The 22,233-nt window shown below is 38.4% G+C and overlaps 1 protein-coding gene across 2 annotated transcripts in view; it reads left to right on the top strand.

Moving 5' to 3' along the window:
• MTHFD1L (methylenetetrahydrofolate dehydrogenase (NADP+ dependent) 1 like) overlaps nucleotides 1–22,233 on the top strand; it is a 145,750-nt gene that overhangs the window by 36,645 nt on the left and 86,872 nt on the right. For both annotated transcript variants that reach the window (XM_066315473.1, XM_066315474.1), the window contains exons 15-20: nucleotides 703–777; nucleotides 2,108–2,210; nucleotides 5,214–5,290; nucleotides 9,398–9,538; nucleotides 16,029–16,097; nucleotides 22,122–22,233. In XM_066315473.1, coding sequence (XP_066171570.1) covers nucleotides 703–777; nucleotides 2,108–2,210; nucleotides 5,214–5,290; nucleotides 9,398–9,538; nucleotides 16,029–16,097; nucleotides 22,122–22,233 — 577 coding nt within the window. The remainder of the gene's footprint in view (nucleotides 1–702; nucleotides 778–2,107; nucleotides 2,211–5,213; nucleotides 5,291–9,397; nucleotides 9,539–16,028; nucleotides 16,098–22,121) is intronic.

Raw genomic sequence — 22,233 nt, forward strand, 5'->3', positions numbered from 1 at the left:
CATAAGGTAGTCTTTAAGATACGGATCTCGTGCCCAGAATATTGACAACTATTTCTGACTTCACTAAATAGTGTAAAACAGCCTGTTTTCCCTACCCATAATCCTATTCTTTTCAGTGATTTGAAGACTTGCTTTAAAGTTACAAATTGTACTTCTGATATGTAACTGGGTATGATGTACCTTAAGAAGAAGGAGTTATGGGGAAACTAAACTAGATCCTTGTCCCTCTGCTAAATATATTGTGACCTTAAATATTAACTTGAGGCTTTAAGGGGAAGGGAGAAGATCAAAGAAGGAGTCTCTTCTTTCTGTCTGCAGTATTAAAACTGAGTAGGGTTGTCATATTCCCCTTGTTTTGTACATTAGTACACAATGTACAAGTGTACATTTAATCCAATTTAGAAATTATAATTGTAGTTTAAATACTTTGGATCTTGGTTAAAGTCTTAAAAGGTTCCCAGTTTCAAAATTAATATGTATTTTTTTTGTGAAACAGAAAACCAATAATTTCTGGCAACTGGATTTTAGACTGTTAAGTCACAGACATGGCTCAGAACCCTGCCACCTTCTCAGAATTGTTTTTTCAGTCTCTAAACACAACCTGTGTGGTTAGGAAATTCTTACTGAAATTAGATGGAATAAATTTAAAAAGCATTAGCTTTTTCTAACTTTCTCTTTCAACTTCTTGTGTGTTTTTTCTAGTCTTTGTATAATAGGCTGGTTCCAGTAGTTAATGGCGTGAGAGGATTTTCTGCTATTCAGCTTGCCCGCCTGAGAGTAAGTTGTTAATTCAGTCTCTCCTCACTTATGATGTCTCTTCATGAAATGTATTTTCTTACACAACTTGTTTAAAATTATTTGATGTATGGGACTGAGTTTGTATAAACTGTCATGAATATATCAAGTCTAGACTTTTTTTCTGAAAGCATCATCCTTGGAGTAATAAGATCTAGGTCTGATATTATTTTTATAACTAACATTTTTGCTATTCTTTTCTCCTGAAATAAACCAGTAATGTTTTTAAATGCTGTGTCTTTCCTGATGAAAGATTAAAATTACAGTTTTTTAAAGACTTTTCCAAGTATGGTATAGTCATATTTGACAGCTCACATTCTTTGGTTTTACAGTATTCTCTGATTTTGAAAGTTTAATATAGCATATACTTCTGAAGTTTTATTGATGTCAGTTTGACAAGGGGTACACTTGTATGCTCAGTATATTTTTTGCACTCCATCTTGCTCCTTGAATGCTTCCAGAAGAGTTTTCTATGCAATTCACATATGAATAACTTCTGGATTTGAGAGTACCATTCTGATGAAAACCTAGAGAGGAACATAGTCCACTAGTGTAGCAGAAAGAGAGTATGAACCGCTCGAATGTGACCCTTAAGGACAGCTCCAGTCCTTCCGTGGCGAGTTCCATGTTTGTTGTTGGCTTGTGAGTCCTGACTGGTTGTGTTTCAGTCATTGGATGGCAACCGACAGCTGCCAAGTGCACACTTGGAATCCGGGGGTGGAAAGAAGGATAGAGGTAGTGCCAGCTTCTGTTTTGGCAGGGGGGAAAAGAGTTCTCGTAATGTTTTAAGCTTTTGTGCTGCTCAGTTGCAAGTCAGTAAACTAAAATGAGGATGATGCCTGCTTGACTCTAAGGCAGAGTCAAGGCTCAGAGATTGTTCTATTGGAATTTTGGGATATTTTCAGTTTGTTCTTGTTTACACTGTTACAGGTAACAGGTTAGGGAGAGAGGGAGAGTGTTTGCTTTATTCATGACATACTGATTATCTCTGTATTTGAAATGGGTTTTTCTCTTCATGTGAGCTTCAATTGAGTAAATAAAAGTTTGGCTTTATAACATTCAAATACATGAATCATAATTTCCAATATAATTGAATAATTTTGCTGTGAAATATTTTCAGTGTAATGATTCCTTATATCTAACAAGATGTCAATTGTAAAGAAATCACTATGGGATCAGGTTGCATTTTTCTCAAAACAGTATTGCTAATATTGAAACACATCATGTGTGTGGGGTTGATAAGCCAGAGCAGCTTCACTGTTTGAAACAAATAAGCCATTTCATTGCACTTCTTGAACTTGCTTGTGTGTAGAGGCTGGGAATAAACAAGACTGATCCCGAGACTTTAACAGAAGAGGAGATCAGCAAATTTGTGCGCCTTGACATTGACCCATCAACCATAACGTGGCAAAGAGGTATGTACTCAGAATGCCTCGCTTCATCTTGGATTTCATCACAACTTATCTCCTAATTTGCTTAATTTTACCCAAATCAGAGCTGTTTCTGCTCTGACAGCAAAAATAACCAATTCGCAAGTGGGAAGTGTGAGTTCATGACAAATGCAGGTGCAGCACGTTGCTCTAAATTTGGTCAAGTATCTGCAGTAACTCCAGAGTCTTCGCTAAAATTCTGAAAGATAGGTTTCTTTGACAGTTTAAATACATCCCCAGTCACTCTTACATTAGGTAATACCTAGTTCCAGATATGTGAAAGTGTCTTTTCTCTGCATTTTGCAAATCTTAGCCATTCTTTTCTTAACTGTGTCTGTTATAGTTCTAGATTATTTGTATTTATTATTCTTGATTTTGGTCCCTCATCCTCCCAAGCCTAGCAGCCTGGGTAGCTCAAGAGACTTAATAGGCTTAAGGGATTATGTGTTTTTCTGATTTTTGAAGTCTCTTTAGTTGTTTGCTTCATTTGAAAAAAGAGATGAAAGATGCGGTACTGTTGCCAAGAAAACTGATATCCACTCTGATATCCTTAGACAACTCCCCTCTGCTTTTGCCAGCTTTATTGTTGGGTCAAATTTCAGTGTTTACCTCAATTGCTATACCTATCTTTTTCTTCCTTAGGGAAGTAAACTCTGTATAAAGTTTTGAGCTAAATACCACTGGATTTTATTTTCTTTCTTAGTTCTCAAACACTGAAGTTATCACTGTTAAATGGAATGTATTGTGACGCTTAGAAAAAACGATGAATCTATTGAGAAGGGAGGAGTCTTGGCCATGTTTTACTATGCTCTTTGTGTGCATGTCATCTCAGACTTGGGATATTTTTCTCAAGATAATTCTGGGGATGTGGCATAAGGTGTTTTTTATTAGTCATACAGTGTCTCTGGAAGAGACCTGTATTAGGATAAAGAAGTAATATAAATGTTTAGTGTAATATGACTCCTCTTTTTTATCAGCATGGGTTTGGGAGGGGGCAACATTGCTCAACAGCTGTTAACCTCAAGGGAGTTATTTAATTACTTTCAACCAATGTTAGTGAAATTTCTATTCCACACAGCTCTATATGATGTACATACCTTAAACATTTTAGAAAAAAATCCTGGTTTTAGGAATGGTTTAGATAACTTGGAGAATGTTTTATTTAGGACTGTTTCTGCAGTCCATATGTCTGTGAAGCTTGTTACATACCAGGGAATTAGTAGGGGAAAAGAGCTAAGCTATCAGATCTTCTGAAAATTATTTTAATCAGGACCTGTTTCCATAGAAGTATCACAAACTTTCAGTTCATTGTCAGCTTACACTAACTTGAAAATGTACAATATACTGCAAAGTGGGAAAGCTTCTTCCTTCTTTGTCTTTCCCGGATAGTCAGATTCTGTTTACATGTCTAGAGGATAAGGAAGTGGATATATTAAACCTAACACGTATTTGAACCTAAACCTTAGTGAAAGGTTTACTTTGGGTAAAGGAAAAGGGAAGATTTGAAGAAGAAAAAATTGCTTTTATGGCAAAACCAGTTATTTCTTATTTAATTACTACTTAGTGCAGCTATTGGAATCTCCTTGGAGAGTGAGTGACCACTGTGAAAAAGTAAGTATATCTCAGTGATTAGGAGTTGCAGGAGCAGTTACAATTTCGTGTAAGGTGTTTAGGTTACATGATTTCACAAGGAAGGTCCAGATAAAAAAGCAGCTCACTGGCTGTCCAGGCTGCTGGGAAGGCAAGTTCCTGCCCTCAGGAGTGCCTGCAGAGACAGGAGAGACATTTATTTCTGCTTAAGTTGTGTTGTGAGACTGAGCTTCCGAGGAAGAGAAGGGAGAAATTTGTGCTGGAGAGATCAGCTTGCCATATGGCTTCATAGTGCCATATGGTACCACAGCTTGGTGCAAGGCTACAGCTTCCATGTACCAGGTTCTGTTCTGCAATTTCTGCCAGTAGTATAGTATTTTAGAGTGACTCTGTATATCTAGAAACCAAAAAGAGTTGGCCAGATCTGTGTTGCTCCATCCCTTAAATGGAATTTCTGAAGAAGTAAGGGGCCTAAAGATGGAGTAGAGGGAAGAAGGTATGTATGGTATTTACAACAGCCCCGAGAGAAATACCCAAGAAGGGGGGAAGTGACTTAAATCTTGATTTTCTCCCAGCTCGCTCACATCCTTAACTGGGATTGTGGAACATTAACATTCAAAGTCCCTTTTTTGTTCTTGGGTAATTATGTCTTTTCTGTACAGACAGATTTTTTTAAATCTCCAAAAGCAGCAGGAAAAGTGGAAGGAGCTCGCTTACCTTGAGTACTGACACCTTCTCTGGAAGTTCCTGAACTCTCTGCTTGTAAATGAACAGGACTCAAGTCTACCAGAGGATTGAGTTCATTGCCAAGCTACAGGCTGAGCTTACCAAGTGTACCTTGCACCCTTTATTTTAGGGTTGGTGCAAACTTAAGCACTTCTAGGACTACAGAGAAATAAAAAGAGAGTCTATTTTTTCATTCTGTAGGAATGCGTGTGAAAGATACTTGTGTGGAAGAACCAATCTGACAGCATAATCATCCTTTAAAAGAGGAACTGGCCAAGTCTAACCAACACCATGCAGTTGGTCTTAGAATCAATTCTTAAGAAGTCAGTGATGAAGCAGACAATTTGAAGTAGATCTGGTGCTTTGTATCTACTAAGACTGATTTTTCTCATGTAGGTAAAATACTAAATCGTATGTTAGAATACTAAGAATCTGTTACCTTCAGATGCTGTTCAAATAACCTGTATTTCAGTTGTTTTGACCTATCAAATGGTATCAACTAGAAGGCAGCCACGAAGTCAGTGCACATCTGCTGGTATGCAGAAGTGTGGTTATGTAGTTGTGCTGTGGGAGCAGTTGAAGCTTATATGTGTAACAACAGGTATGTGTGTAAAAACCCACGTTCAGGAGTCCTTGTTAACATGTTCTGCTTTTGCTATTCCCTTATTTCAGTGGTGGATACAAATGACAGATTCCTGCGCAAAGTAACAGTTGGGCAGGCAAATACGGAGAAAGGATTTGTCCGTCAGGTATGTAAAGGCATAATATAAAATAAGTAAATAAAATAATATGTATATATAAAATCGATATTGATAGACTTTACGTTAGAGGCTGAGAGAGTTTCTGCAGTTCTTGCAGTGATATTGATGTCTGTTGCTGCTGCATAGTGATCTTGCAGTGCAACTGATCCTGTCAATGACCAACTGAATCTGAATTTTCAGAAACAGCAACCAGTACATATTCTACAGTGTGTCAAAAGCACATAAAAAATTCTGTGTGTCAGGGGTTTAACATTGTCCTATGACAGGATGCCTTTATGTCCTCATAAAGTTAATTTGTATTACTTTTATTTTTTATATATGTAATTCAAATTGCACTTAAATTTCTTTTAAAATTTGTTTAAAAATAAGCTTTTTATTCAAAGTTCTCATTTCCCTGTCATGCATCTCACCTCTGGGATCTGAACTGTAAGAACTTTGAGCATGTGCTTGCTTTTACTGTGTGGGCTTGAAGGGATAGCTCAGCAAATAAATATGTGCATATTTTTCAGTGTTGTAAAAAAGCTAACTTGCATTACTATATGAGAGACTGTGGAAATTTATTAGAGAACTTACTGATAAATTCAAAGCCAGACTTTATCAACACCATCTGAACAAGTTTTCCTGGTGTAATGTAGGTAAATGGATTTCTGAAACAATGCAGCATGGAAGAGCAGCATCAGGAGGAGTAAATTCATTGTGGTGATGTGGAGTTGTTCCTAATTTGATGAAGACCTTGTAATCTAACATTCTGGATCATGAAATTTATGAGGTTCTGACTATTTTGATATGAACAGCTCTTGTGGTAGAGAAAAGGTTTTTACAGTTTTGGAAATCCTAGCTTTAATTTTTCTTTAACATTTTCTTTTAACATATGCTTAAATAAAGAGACCAAAACATAGTGCTGTATTTTTTTGCAGCAGGTAAAGCAAAGCCAAATTGGAGAGAAGAATTTCAAAGAGAAATAATAAAATCCTAGAGCTGTTTGGGTTGGAAGGGATCTTAAAGATCAACTAGTTCCAACCCCTCTGCCCTAGGAAGGGACACTTTCCACTAGAAATGCTCACTTGTTTTGGTTTTGAATAGAAATTTTTCTGTCTGCAGCTCACAGGAAATTCAATATTAGCTAATAGTAATTTCTGATAATGGGCTGGGACTACAAAATATTATATTTGGTATGAGTTCCTTCAACACTTGAGACCTTTTCATATGCTGAGATTTTTTTTGTTCAGTGACTTAATGTGATTATTAATTTTAAGCTGGGTCTGCCAGCCTTATTGTGTAGTGTTTTCCCACTGTAATTGTACTGCTGAGTTAAATGTGGCCTATTTTATTAATGAGTAGTGCTTGACAATGTTGCTGTCAAATGTTTCTTCTGTACTTTTTTGGATAAAATTAATACTTTTCAGTATTGAGATGTTGGACTGATGCAGATCCGTTCACATTTTAACATGGATTTAGTGACTCAAGAAATAGAGTTAGGAGTTAGGAAAACTCATTTCAGAGCCTAGCCAGAGATCCAGAGAAAACAGGACTTCATAGTTAACAGATGCATTTTACAAATATTTGGAGTGATGTTCTAGCACTCTTAAAATCAATGACACCTGTGTAAAATGGCAGAGCACAGCAGGCACAAAAGTCTGCATTTTAATGAACAGGGATGCTGTGGTTTCTGAAGAGTATTACATGACTGATGCCCTTGATCCTGCAATTGAATCCATGTGGGTGGATCCTTTCATCAATGGAAAACTGACTTTGCAGCTAAGACTTCTGTCAGCACTTCATAGGTGTATAAAGGTTATTAGAGTTAAAATAGCACCTGCTACTACAATCTTCTGTGCCTGTTTCTTCAATTAAATCTTATGTCACTCTTTGAGCATCTACCTGGGATTGTTTTTCCTGTCCTTTTGGGTTTATATAGAAACAATGATAAAAACTTTTTTGGGGGGTCTTCCAATAAATATTCTGATAAATTAGAAGTATTTCACCATATGGGTCAGACATGGATTTTTCAGATATTTCTTGTCTTACATATGCTGCAATGACTTGCTGAGGACATTCTCAAATTCAGAAAAGGTAGTGGTGTCAATATCATCACAATGCTAACAAAGTTAAAACTGCTTCCAAAGAATACAGAAAATCTGTTTTGTAATTTCAGCATTTCACTTGAATCTCTATGCTGAAAATCTCAGTCACAGAATTATTTTTCTTTTCCGTGGTATGTAGGACTCTCTGCCTATGTCCACAGCAGAAAAATGGTCAGGTGTCTTCAGAGGTTTTGATGAAACAAGCAGGTCACACTGAATAGGGCTGCTCTGGGCTGTCAAAAACTAAAAGCAGGAACTTGGGTTAAAAAAGGGCAGAAGCTCTTCAAGTACTAAGCAAATGCACAAGAGTGGTAGGGTGTATGTTCTATGTCGATGCTTCTTAAAAACAGACAAAGCTCTCAATTTGAACAGATTCCTCTGGTATTAGTATGGGATACATCTGCCAGAGGTCTGATAGAAACAGTCCTGGGCTTTTTTCTTATACAGATAGCAGTAGGATATCAGTTACTAAACTTTATGTAGACTTTAATTGCTGGAGATGGAGAGATTACTAAAGAAATTGTAGTTCTTGATCACTGCCAACATTGCAATCCTATCACATAATACATTAGTGGCTTTTCTTTTCTTTATTTTTGACAGCATGTGGCCTGAGCTTTACTAATAGTGAATTGATACAAATACTACTAATTTATACTCCTAAAGAATAGTAAAGACTATTGTTTACATTGTGCTGAAATGCTGCACAGTATGGACATGTTTCTACAAGAGGAGTAGAACTGATGCCACATATAGTTCTTTGTGGTTTTTGAGTTACATATTTGTTCATTTAATTTTAAAAAAAGGGAGCAGAGATATATTTTATGTTTTCATAGGTCAAGCACAAGACTTAACAGCATAGACTCTAAATTTTGAGCTTAAGTACAAAAAGAATGATCAAATGTTACAAGAATGTTTTTGAAACCAGAATAAAAAGCTGTTGGAGATCATCAGAGAAAAAAAAAATGAAAAACCCTCCACAGTGCAGTGTTCCTTTGCTCAGGCCAGTGAAGCTCAAAAGACATCTGGTGATTTTCTGTTTCTGCCACAGAAAAAATATTAATATCCTTTAGGGAGCTTCTCTAAGGATAATGTAAGCTAAGGGGCTAAGCAGTCTGCCACACTGGTCCTCAAATAAATGTGTGGCATTAATGATTAATAATTATTAATGAGGGAATATAAGGTGTTTGAAGTTTGCAGAATCCTGAGTTGAAAGAGATGCATCAACAATATCCTGAGTGGAAAGGGATGCATCAAAGTCTGATTCTTGGCCCTGTGCAGGACCATCCCTAAATGTCACACTCTATTCCTGAGAGCACTGTCTAAATGCTTCTTGAACTCTATCAGGTTTGATTCTGGGACCACTTCCGTGGAACTCTGTGCCCAGCCACCCTCTGGGTGAAGAACCTTTTTCTAATATCCAATCTAAACCTCCCCTGACACAACTTCAGGCCATTTCTCAGCTCCTGTCATGAGAGAAGAGATCAGTGCTTGCCCCTCCTCTTCCCCTCATGAGGAAACTGTAGACTGCAGTGAGGTCTCCCCTTGGTCTCCTCCAAGCTGAACAGACCAAGTGACCTCAGCTGCTCCTCATATGGTATCTTCTCAAGATCTGTCACCATTTTTGTAGCCCTTCTTTGGATGCTTTCCAATTTTTTAATGTCTTTCTTGTATCATGGCACTCTCCCTTGCCCGGCTGTGCTGCTGTTCCTGATGCCCCCCAGGACAGGGTTGGCCCTCCTGGCTGCCAGGGCACTGCTGGCTCATGTTCAACTTGCCACTGACCAGGACTCCCAGGTCCCTTTTCACAGCTCTGTTTTCCTGCAGCTCATTGCCCAGTCTGTACATAAAAGTTACTCTAGTCTTGAGTAATCTTAAAAGCTATAAGTTACCATTTAGGACTTGTTTGAATTCCAGTGTGAAATTTATCTTTCCTGAGTTTATTCCTGATGATCCCCTGTGAGCATTTCAGCTGGCTTTGATTTGGTTCATGATTCTTATTTCTACTTTACAGGCTCAGTTTGATATTGCTGTTGCAAGTGAGATTATGGCCATCCTGGCACTTACCACCAGCCTTCAAGATATGAAAGAAAGACTGGGGAGAATGGTGGTGGCTAATGACCAGAAAGGAGAACCAGTAACAGCAGAGGATTTGGTATGTTCAGTGCTGTAGAGACCTGTGAATAACCTCAGACTTGTTTGTTTTGCCTCTTGAAGCATTAAAAAGGCAGGTGCATGCCAAGGATTTTGCTTTGAACAGCATAGTCAGATATCAAAGAAAGATCATCTTCTGGGCCAAAACCTGCTTGAGAATGAGAATGAGAACGAGAACAAGATGTAGAACTCATTTCTTCTCTGGTAGTATCTCTGGTAACATCTGGTTCAGGAAACCTCTGGTCTCCATAACCTACTTGGATCATTTTCTGCAGTTCTTAAGGCAAACAAATTCGGTGCTGGAGGGAGTCAAAGTGCGGGCTCTTATTTGAGAGAGCTGGTAATGTTTGCTACTGTGCTTTCAGAGTCTGCTCAGATGTTACAATGATAGTTACCACATGAATGCCTGTACCACTGAATCAGAATGGAAACAAGCTGTTCTTAATTCAAAGGTTGCTGATAGCGCTTGGGACAGGTTTATCTGCCATTAGAATTTTTTTTTCTTCTTTACCTCCATTAGTTGCTATTTCCTCATTCCCTACTTTGGCTTCTGAAAAAAGTCAGTCTGTTTTTTCTTCAAATCACATTCTATCCCTTGTATCCGGGCCATTGAACAGTGGTTGGAATTTCAGGCATGGTTGTGTATGGCAGGTCCTGGTGCAGCCAGAAGCCACCAGTTGATGTTTGTAATCAACATGCCAGGAGCAGTCTGATGCCAGCCCATTGGTGATGGCTGCCTGTATCACACAGGCTCTGTATGTTTTTTCCTGTTTCTCCCTGTTTTGTGGACATCTGCTCAAACTCAGTGAGTAATGTATGAGTAAAGCAATGAGTATCCTGCTTTGTCAGCAAAGACAGCAAATCCACAAATCAGGATCATCTTCACAGCCTTAGTGGATTCCAGTTTAATAAAAAAATGAAAACATAGTATCTAGAGGGCCTGGATTTTAGAATGAAATTAAGATAAAGTTAAAAATTTCTTAAGTACACTCATCATTAATATTCAGGGTAAATCATCTACTCCAAATTATGCAGGAGACATGAAGAACTGCATTTAATATTCCAGCTGTTGAAGTTTTACTTTTGCTTTTCAATTGTATAATTTTGTCTTGGCCAAATGGAGGGGCCTGGGGAATAAGTTACATTTTAAGGCATCTGCAAAAACTTTAGAATTATTTAGTGTTAGAATTAAAACTGCATTTGAAATAAGTGATTTTAATTTTGACAGTACTTTTGTATGAAGGTATTTTATTTATTAACACTGCAAAATACTTGACCTGCTAACCACTTAATGCTAATCAGCTTGATGAATGAAAGAAATGGCTTTTCAATAGGGGCAAAAGAATTTTAGAACTTTTCCACTGTGTCCCTAAAATGAAAGTAGAGCTCAGCAAAATGTCTGTTACTAATTCAGTTTTCTTTGGCCTTTTATAAAACAAACTTCCTATGCTTAGTGTCTCAATCATTTGATAGTGCTGCTTGTACTGAACATATGTTTCTAGTTGTTCTTTAAAGCAGTGTTTTGTATTATACAAAAGAAAAACTGCCCAGAAAGAAAAAAATCATCACAGTCTGAAGGACACATGTTATGAGCATCTTCAGCTATGCCGCTGCATTCTTTTTCTTTTGGAGGTTCTCCATACCATGCACAGGAAAGACTTGGGTGCAAGCCATGATTGGTAGGTGCAGAAGCTCCTACCTCTTTCGTTGTCCAGTGTGTTAAAAACAAGCATGAGAACCATAGGAATAAGAGGAATATGATTTCATGGTTAAGGATGTGAAGCATGTCTTTGGAGAGTTCTATTCCTGTATTTTTTGCAAAACTCTCATGTGGTGCTCTGTCCACACAAACTGTTTCTTACAGTACATAAGGAGTTATGCATTCCTCGGTCTGTTTTAATACTAGGAAGCTAAACAACTGAAACTTACGGAAAGAGTGAAACTCCATCAAGAACTTTGAACCAGGAGAAAATTTTTTTCTGTTGTCCCAGGTTGAGCATCCAAAATTGGTGAATATTTTTGAGCTTGATTTTTGTGTGTGTGCAGGTTTCTCTTTTGAAGAACAGGAACAGTTGTTCATTTCTGACGACTTACTAATATTGCTGAAGAAGTCATATGCTGTGGGGATTTAAAAAAGGTCAAAAGAAATTAGCAATCGGGTTTCTGTGATTTCTGTGTCAGATTAAATAATGCCTGCTTTGTACAAAGTGGGGAGAACTTAGGAATCACCATACTGCACTGGTGAAAGTGTACTGTATAAAGTTGAATCCTCTGAAAACAACAGCAGGAGGAGTATTATCAAAGAATATAACAAGTCATAATTCATATGTATTAAGAAGATAAATTTCTGTTCTATCATGCAACCTGTTTGAGCAGGTTGCAACTAAACCTGCTGTTACTAGACTTCAAATGCAGTCTCTACTCTTCCCCTCTTTCCCTGCAGCTTGTGCTGCCTGTGTTCAGGATTATTTCTTGAGAAAATTTTCACACACGTCAAAAGGTCTGGTGTGAAGGCATTCTGCTCCTGAATTTCCATCCTCCTTTCAAGTCAGGGTCAGTGAAGAGGTAAAGCGTTATAATTCAGTAAGGAAAGATCTCAAGACAGCTGAACAAAGGAAAAACACTGTACAAGATTTTAGAGTGCTTCAATCCAGGTTCAGTAATTTTGACTTCTATTTTTGTAAAACAAAATCAAGTTTGAAAGCTTGAGTCTATCATAGTCCATTGACATGGAATGTTTTAGCCCAAAGAACTGCAATTGCATAAAGCTCTATGAAACTTTAAAGGCAGCTTTATCATGAGGAGTACCACAGAACAATGGGTCAGTTCTGCCTATCATTGAAAAAAATACTAGGGTTCATATTTATATCCTACACCAACTGAATTTATGCAAGTTTAAATATTTGACAGTAGTCTTTAGTTCTTTGAAATATATGTGAACCAAAACCCTTAAACCTTTCTCAGTGATTTGTCTCCAGATGTACACACAAAATATTTCACAAAAATACAATTGCTCTTAATTTTGACTTTATATGCAATATATTTATCATAATACAATAGTAAAACCTAAAATACACATTTGCAGATATGAACCATATGCCAAGACAGGCTAGTAATAATAGAAAAATGATAAATTGAATATTTCATGAATTGAGAGGACTCTTTCCACAAGAGTAATGGATTAAATGTCTGTCCTCTGTAATGGAATATGTTGAACTCTTTGCCAAAATGTGGTGCTCATTGTACAGTATTTTGAAGACTTAATTGCTTTTTGGCTTTTACAGTGAAGTAGAATTCTGATGGACATATACCATATTTTTATGTGAAGCTAAATCGGTATATATGCCCTGGATGAGTATTTCAACAGATATGAAAAATATTAAATAAATATGTCACTATTTTTAAAAAATAATACTTCTTCTCAGTTTACTTGCTGTGCCATACTGTTAGCTTTCAGTAATTCCAGGACCAAAAAAGAAAAAATAAATAGCTTCATATTTACTTATGTAAATGATCTGTCAGCTAGTGTGATTTTGTTCTCTGGTTCATCAGAAACATTGTGTACAGTGTTCACTCCAAACAAAAGGAGTTGGAGTTCTTCTCAGATTATGATTAAAGATTTAGGTTTTTTACAGGACTGAAATTGCAGAAAGTATTATTATTTTGTTAGAGACTGTAGTTTCAATTGAAGGGAAGTCGCAAGTACGTCATTATTTTTCTTATAAAGAAAAGGGTTTTTCTCTGCCCTTCAGTCTGTGTAGCCTTTATTCTTTTCATAGTAGTTACTTTCCATCATTTTCCTTGTCATCTGGTGCTGGCTTTCATTTCCAGTCTTGATAGACTTCAGAGACTGCTCCACTGGAAGTTGCTTTGAAAGTATTTTGGATTTTCATCTAAGTTTCCCTTTCCTGTGTCACAAGTGTTATTTATTTTGTGCTCTATGATCTGTGCTGTCTTGGGGAGCATACCTGCCCTGATGGCTGGTGGATAGATGGAAGGAGCATTATTTTCAGGAATACCTGTGATCAGCTCCAGGAAGGAACCCAGAAAAGTTGAACATCTGTATACAATTGATTCAGAGCTCAGCTTCTTTTCTCTGACAGTGAGTTAGTGGAAAGCTAATGATCTTTGGGCTCTCACAAGCTTAACTGGTGTGCAAGTGTCAAAGTCCCTAATTCTTGTGTAAGAAGTTTCTCTACCATTTCTGAATTGGAAATAGGAACCTGATTCATTAAATACCTTTTGAATCAGATCCAGGACTTGGAGTGAGCTGTAAGAATTTGTGTATTAGATATTTGGAGTATTGAGAGTACAAAGAAATGAAAACTTCATTCTCACAATCATGTCAGATAGGTATGATAACCTTATTGTTTTAAAGCTTTTAAGGACTTCTGTTGATACTAAACCTGGTTAAGAACCATGGAAGGCAGATAGACACAAAATATGACTATTGGAGTATTCAAGTCTTTTTTTTCTTTGCTTTCAGCTTCAGATAAAATGAGTTGTTGTGTCAAGAAGGCATGTATAATATTTCCAAAAAAATGCATAATTAATATCTCCCAAAAAGTTAAAGTGCAGTGGAAGTATTTTTTTACTTCACTGTTTTTATCAGATTGGTGAAGACATCATAAAACAAAGGAGACAAGATTTGAGCCATTATTATCTAGAAGGAGCAGGGGAGGAGGCTGGGGGATAAGTGTTCTCATTTTATTTTTCATTTCTTCTTCCCCCAAGTCTTAGTTCCAGTAGGGCTGATCTGTGGCTGCTCAGGTAGTTATTTTGCTGTTGACCACTTGAAAGACCAGATGTAAAGTTGTGCATTGGGCTTTTTTTTTTTTTTTTTTTTTCCCCTCTAGAAATGAGAGTATTTGGGTGTATAAGCAACATAGCACTAGGCTGTTTCTGTGGAGGTGGTGGAGCCTCACCCATTTTGAAAGAGCTGGAGTGCTTGTGTTTCCTTGCATCTTAATCCTAGCTTCTAAAATTAACATCTTAAGAAACAGCAATCTAATTCAGAAGATGAAAAACTATGCTGTTTTGCTATCAGTTTCTCCTATTTTATCTTTGTGGATCCATTGGGTTCTGTAAATAATGGGAGATACAGAATGTAAAGAAAAGTCTTTTCCTTCTCTCTCTCCTTCACAGTCCTTCAAGGAAACATCAGTAGAAGCCAGTTTTTCTATTTTGGTTTCAATTCAGTTTTATCTAAGGCCAAATATTCTGCATCATTTTCCTCTGAAGTCTGTGCTCAGATGTGATGCTCAGAAAGGGGAAAATTAAATTTTATAAAATACTGTACTTAATCACTTTTATTTCTTTTATCTGTTGCCGTCAAAATGTTCATGCAGACTTTGCTCAAATTTGGGGTTAGTTGATAAAAGCTGTGTTGGGAATTATAAAGGCACTATTTTTATTGCTTTTCTTTATCTGAATATTATTTTTCATCGCTTTATAGGCAACTTGGATATTGTTTTTCAGTCTTCATTTTAAACAACTTACAGCAGCTAGGATTTTTGTTTGGTTTTCATGTTTCTTTTCAATACAAAAATATATTAAGTTCATTTTTTTGTGTTCTCTGGCAAATCTATGAGCCACCCTTTATAACACTACTGTGGTTTTTTTGAACCATGATCTAGTTCTTTCAGAACGAAACACATCATCTCAAAATCAAAGTAATTCAAGAATAAATTTGAACATATGCTGGTGGTTTCTAGATGGCACTCTTCATATAGTCTGACAGTGATGTGCACACTCTGTAGCCTTTTTTTTTTTTCTAGAATGAGCATTGAAATTTGGTGTAGAGGACTGTCATGACTTTCATTTATTTTAAGGTCAGTCAGTGTGAAATTTATACTTCAACAAAATTTTGAGGGAGAAGTAAGGTTTCTTACAACCAAAATGCAGCAATTTGCTCAGCTCCTTTTGTGCTCTCATTATCACAGTAAGGCACCTCTAAGTTTTAATCTTATGATGTTTTCTTTATCTGCCTCTAGTAAACTGTGTCTGCTTTAATCCTGTATCTGTTATGTATATATTTGTAGAAGTCTTGAAAAATGCCCTTTCTGGTTGTTGGTAGCTATTGATTTATGCTGTTGATTCTATCATAAAAGAAACACATCTGTCATTTCTTTAGGCAGTTTTAGCAAGCTATTGCCTTATTGCTTTCTCAGATGGCAGTGGCCTTTGGCACTTGATCTTCTGTTAACTTGAACATCCTCATGCTGATCACTTAAGTCTGTTTCTGATCTCTCCATGAAATAGGGCAAAGAAGTTACCTGTTGGCTTTTAAGTGTATTCAGAATAAAATAATTTTTGTTTTTGACACTCTGTAATTACTGAATTTTAGAAGTCTTGATGTAACACTTAAATAAATTCTTTATGCATCACTATAACACTGCTTTGAACTGTAAGGGTTTTTTAACTGTAAGTATAACTTGGAAATGTTGCACCTTAGAATTGACTTCCTTAAAACATGGACTCTTGTGTTTTAGGGAGTAACTGGTGCTTTGGCAGTTTTGATGAAAGATGCAATTAAGCCCACGCTAATGCAGACATTAGAGGTAAGTATGGCTTAAGATGCCTGCCCTTCTCCAACTTTCAAATTTCATATTCTGCTGATCATGCTTCTCTTCAGCAACTGTGCATGACTTTCAGTTTTCAAGCCAGGATCTGATCCATAAAGGCATTCTAGCAAACATTCATTTGTTTATGATAACTATTCAGCTCTATCTGCATTTATATCTTTTTGGTGGTTTTCTTCCTTTTTGAGATCTGGCTACAGTCATAATTTTACCTAGTGTTGCAAACAAGCTGCAGTGCATTGTTGAGCTGCTTCTGAGCACAACAGGAGGTAGGTTCGTCTTCTAAGTCACAGATTTACTACTATTTCCCACCTTGTTCTTACAGGAAAGGGTTCTTTTTGTGTATTTCTTTTATGTGGATGCTGTCATGATGATTCCCACAGCCCAGCATTTTGTGTGGAAAAAAGGTGGTTTGCCGTTGCTGTTTTAATCTGTATTATAGTTTGTGCCATTGACAATCACAGTGGGGTCCTTTCAGCTGCTTGTGCATTTTCAGAAGATGGTTCCCAGCCACCCCTTATCTTGTCACAGTGCCTTCGTGGCCTAAATGAAGCTTTGATGGGCTATGAGAGGAATGTTTTACACCTACCCTAGCGAGCTTTCTTTAACAAGGCTAAAGAATGTAGAATTAGTGCAAGCTAACTTTGTACCTGGGCAGTTTGGTATTGATGTTTTGATGAGAAACTGATGAGCAACATTCAAGGGGTGAAGAAGAAAGAAAAATGACAAAATAATGAAGCAGCTTTGAAAATGAATGCACTTGGAGAAAAATCAGTCTATATTTTTTTTTCGCTTGACCATCAAAATTACATAGCTGGAATACTTCACAATGATTCTTGATATGGTGAAAAGTTGAAGAATGCAGAAGGATACCAGTGCAATCACCAGCTGATAAAAATGTCTCATTTTCTACAGCATATTGAAGTGATAACTACCTTTTTGCTTTTGTGTTTGGACGAGGACAACTTCCTAGTCTTGGAGAATATTAGAAAAACAGAATTTAAGTCTATGTTATTTTATAATAGCCATCTTAATTATTTTCCCCTGCAAAGAAACCTGTTCTTTCATGTGGCTGGATGAAGAATGTATGTGTGTGCATGATAATTTTAATATTATATCCAGTGGCAGAAACTGGAGGCCAATAGGATAAAAATGTCAAGACCAGATTTCAGTATTATAATCACCACTTGGATAACACTGTGTGTGTTAAGCGCTGGTGACAAGATAGCTTTGATTCTGACTGTTTAGTCATTCTATTTGCACTTTGCATATCTGTTGGAAAATACTGTGGGTTTGTTGCAGTATTCTGAAAGAAAATTATAAATGTCAGAAGAGATTCTTTTGATCAATAGGCATTTGGTTCTGGGACTTGCATGCATTTATTTTTTCCCTGCATTTTTTTATATTCACATTTCTATGCAATCAAATTCCTGCCTTTTATGTGGTATTCTTTTCTAGTCTAATCTATGCTATGGCTGAAACATCTGCCAACTTTTGTCAAACACTAGTGCTTTTTAGCAGGACCCTGACCACATTACCCAAAGATACATTTTCCCCCTAAATTCTTCTCACAAAGTTATCTTTAAAACAGCAACCTAAAGCAGCTCAGAAGACTGCTTCATGCTCCACTCCTCCACTTTGAGTCTTAAAGATGAATTTTTGTTACCCTTTGGATACTTGCTGGCTTGCAGGGTAGTATGAGTCACCTGTCCAAGAATGGAGATCCCCAGTTTATCTAAATATTTTCCAGGATAGTGCTGTGCTTTAGCTGATGTCCTTTTGAAAGGCTATGTCATCGCTGTCATGTGGAATCACAGAACCTGCTGAGTTGAAAGCAATCCCCAAGGATCACTGAGTTTAGGTCCTGGTGCTGTACAGCACCATCCCCAAGAGTCACGCTTTGAGCCCAAGAGCATTGTCCAAACACCTCCTGAACCCTGTCAGGCTTGGTGCTGTGACCAGTTCCTTCGGGAGCCTGTTCCAGTGCCCAGCCACCCTCTAGGTGAGGAACCCTTCCTTTCCTAATATTCAACATAAACCTCCCCTGACACAGCTTCAGGCCATTCCCTTGGGTCCTGCCACAGAGAAGAGATCAGTGCCTGCTCAGGCTCTTCCCCTCACGAGGAAGTTGTAACTGCAGTGAGGTGTGTCCTCACTCTCCTCTTCTCCAGGCAGAACACAGCAAGTGACCTCAGCCACTCCTCGAATGGCTTCCCCTCGAGGCCTTTCACCATCCTTATTGCCCTCCTTTGGACACTCTCCAATAGCTCAATGTATTTTTTTACACTGTGGCACCCAAAAGTGCCCCCAGCACTCAAGGTAAGGCTGCCCCAGTGCAGAGCACGGTGGGAAAATCCTCTCTCTTCCATGGCTGGTGATGCTGGGACATGCTTGGCCTTCTTGGGGATGCAATGGCCTACTCTATTGCTGCCTGTGCTGTTACTGCTCTTGAGCTCTCTTCATTATTTTTAATTCTTTATCTGAATAACTGTAAAAGATACTACTTTTAATAGCTTCAGTAAGAAAAAAGAAAAAAAAGGAAAAAGAAAGAAAAGAAAAAGGAAGGGAACAAGTAGGATGTTGTGCCCTGCACACTTGAATGTACTCTAGTAATACTCTTGTGAGTGTAGAGCCCTGTAGCATGATAGATTAAGCCAAACTAATCCTAGTATGCCCTGGAGTGGTAGATGTAATAATATTTCTTCTGCTATAGGTAATGCCATCTTCCTGATGAATGTGTGAATTGCAAATCAGAAATGAGGATAACTGAAGCCTACATTACACTTGAAATAAACCTAATAAGTAGCACCCAAAAGTTAGCATCTTAAGTTGCCTAAGAGGTTTCCAGTAGTAACTGGGCAACATAATCCTAATCCCTTTGGGGAGAACAAATTCTTCATTAAAATGTAAGGACCTTTAGCAACAGCACCACGATTTGACAACAGTAAAATTAGAAATAATCCTACAGCACATAGGTGGTGAAAAAACAGAATTACATGATTACAGAGAACATAAATACAGCTCGGAATGCGCCGTGAACCTGTCTGGCAATCAGGGACAAAACCTTTCACCAAAGCAGGTGCTCCAGATCACTTTGGAGGATGGCAAAAAGACTGCTGGATGAGGGAGAGCAGGAGATCTGGATGACTGACAGTTGTTGTGGCATAATTTCTAAGTCGTAGTATCTGTGGGTAGTAGTGACTGGAAGGAGCCATTGCAGAGGTAGTAGCCAGATAGATGTACCCAGTGCAGCTGCATTCCTTTGGGATCTGGCCGCAGCCTGTAGATGGGAATTGTGTTAAGCTGTGGAAGTCTAAGGAGCTGCTTCTAGGGGCCTGTGAAAAGGGAACAGAACAACATGCTTGGTAGATTTGCACCAACTTTATATGGATGTCTGCATGCACTGGAAAGAAGGCTTAGAAGGTCATAAATCAAAAATGACCAAATGTCAGTCCTGCATGGAACTGAACTGGCAACTCATGTCAGTACTTTTATTCATATGTGAACTGATGTGTGTTTTAATTTGCTGATTTTTAAAGAGGTGTCTTGGTGAGTTGCTTTATGTCACAGTTTTGCTACTCTGACACCAGAAATTCTGCCTGAAAGTGTTTGTGATTGACAGTGTTTTATACGCAGGAGTGACAGTAAAAATCTGAAAGTGGGAGACACAGGGCACTTTATCTGCAGTAACCGCAGACTTCAGTGGAGCTTACTTATATCCAGTGCTGTAGAATTGAGATTACTTTGTTTGGAATGTGCCTAATGATTTCATAGTGTTTATCCATGTTTCTCATGACAGATTTGTTCTCTTGTCGACTGATCCCTTAATGTTTAGCATTTATTTATACCACGCGTAGCAGAGCAGCTGCTCTATGGGACAACCCTTTGTAGTTGCAAGCTGGCTGCTCTGGGGTGGTTTGTTGTGTTACTTTTGAAGTGCCACTCATAGTAAAGATGAGAGAAGGATGGTAATAAGTATTATAAACATCCTCCTAGCGGCCAGATAACTTCAGATATTTATTGACATTCTGGGTTTATTTTCTTTTACTGAAACTTGGATAATAAAATTTTCTGTACTGGAAAGAGTCAGCAGAATGCATCCCTGTGCCACTGTTTGGTTCTCCATATAGTTTGTTAAGAGTGTAGCAAAAATAAGTGGGGCAGATGGACTGGCACAGTCACTAAAGCTGGCCTGAGAAGACATTGTTGTCCCTGTTCCAAGGTGTGCCTGAGGCTCCCAAGGTCCTGCTGGAGTTCAGTTTCTTCACTACATAGACTTTACTTTTATTCTGGGGTTGCTCTTGTAAAAAAAATATTCCAATTGCTCTTTTTTTCCTTCTGGTGGATTTCATAGCTTCAGGGGAACATCTGTATATGCCAGTGATTTAGTAGTATGTTTGGATTTCAAGTTAGTCATGGGAGCCTCTTGACTTCCAGTATTCTGGATCCTGCAGTCCACATTCCCTTCCTATCCATGTTGTATGGATGAACACAGCAGCACAGTAGGGAAATGGAGATTTTCCTATGTAGGTTGTTTCCTTAAGACACTGGTGGTTGGGGGAGGGGAGGAGGAAGAACCAACTTGTATTTTCTGGTTAATAGTTTCCAAGCTGTGGTTCAGGGGATTATTAGATATGCCCTGCAGCTCATCCCACAGACACTGTCCTCCTTAACTGGTGTTTCTGGTCAAAACTTGAAGGAGGTTGCCTGGTAGGTTGCCTGAAATTTTGAGGGTTGGAAGTAACTCCTAGTACAGAATGTGAGAAGAACATAGATGGAAATTATGTGAAATTGTCTGTTTACCTTTTCTTTAACCAACTGGGCACTTTGCACATGCACAAATGCAATAATGGGCATTTGTTTGCCTAAGTATTTTGTAGTGAAACAACTTGAGTGACATTCTTCTGTCTTATTCTGTATTCTGGTTTTGAGAAAAAATAGCAGTTAATGTAATCTCACCTAATCCTAGTCCCTTTCTGATAGACTCTTATTTTCCAGTTTCTCCTTTCCTTGGAAGTCCTGCCAGAAATCTAAGGGGGAAGCTGAGAACTGCGTCCTACCTCACAAATTCCCTATACGTAGCTAATTTGCTTACTCTTTGCCTCTACTTTCTCTGGTTTAGATTCTGGTACATCTACAGAGTCGATTTTCCCTGGATATTTGTATGGTGTCCAGTGCAGGAGAATCCAGCTCTGCACCAGGGCTTCCAGCAGCAGTGAATGCGTTTTCCGTTGTGTCAGTACTCCCGCTGCACCCCAGCACATCCCTTGCCATCTCTCTCTCCAGCTCCTTGCCCCTGGTCCCTCCCAGCTCCTGCTGGCTCCTCTGCCTGCACAGGAGTGGCTGTTGCAGCCAGTGGGGAGAACGGGAGCACACAGGGCTGGAGTAAGGCCGGAGCTGGGCTCCTACCTGTGTATCTACAGTGCTGCATCCTGTGCTTGTCACAGGATGTGGGCCAGAATAGCACTCCACAGTATTGGAGCTGTGGAAATACGAAACATGAACTAGTGGAACGGGGGGGGGGGGGGGGGGGGGGGGGGGGGGGGGGGAAGTCGTGTAGGTTTGCTCTACTGTTTATTGCCTTTTTAGGAAGGAAGCAGGCAGATGAGGTCTCAAGCACCTGAGATGTACCTAGGACCCTTCAATTGTCTAATAGCACTTCGGGGAGAAGGAGGAAGGGGGGACATTTGAAGTGATGGCATTTGTCTTCCCAAGTAACCATTATGCATGATGGAGCCCTGCTTTCATAGGCTGATCACCTGCCTGCCCATGGGAGGCAGGAGTGAATTCCTTGGTTTGCTTTGCTCATGTGTGTGCAGTCTTTTCTTTACCTATTAAATTGTCTGTCTCAAGCCATGAGTTTTCTTACTTTAACCCTTCTGATTTGCTCCCCCATCCCACTGATAGAGGAGTGAATAATCAGTTGTGTGGGACTTAGTTGCTGGCTGGGGTTAAACCACAATGAATTACTGAATTACTCACATATATTTTCTTATCATCCAGGGAACACCAGTATTTGTTCACGCTGGACCTTTTGCTAACATTGCACATGGAAATTCTTCTGTTTTGGCAGATAAAATTGCTCTTAAATTAGTTGGAGAGAAAGGATTTGTAG

Source organism: Sylvia atricapilla, chromosome 3 (assembly GCF_009819655.1).
Source record: "Sylvia atricapilla isolate bSylAtr1 chromosome 3, bSylAtr1.pri, whole genome shotgun sequence".
In the NCBI taxonomy this organism is placed as follows: domain Eukaryota; kingdom Metazoa; phylum Chordata; class Aves; order Passeriformes; family Sylviidae; genus Sylvia; species Sylvia atricapilla.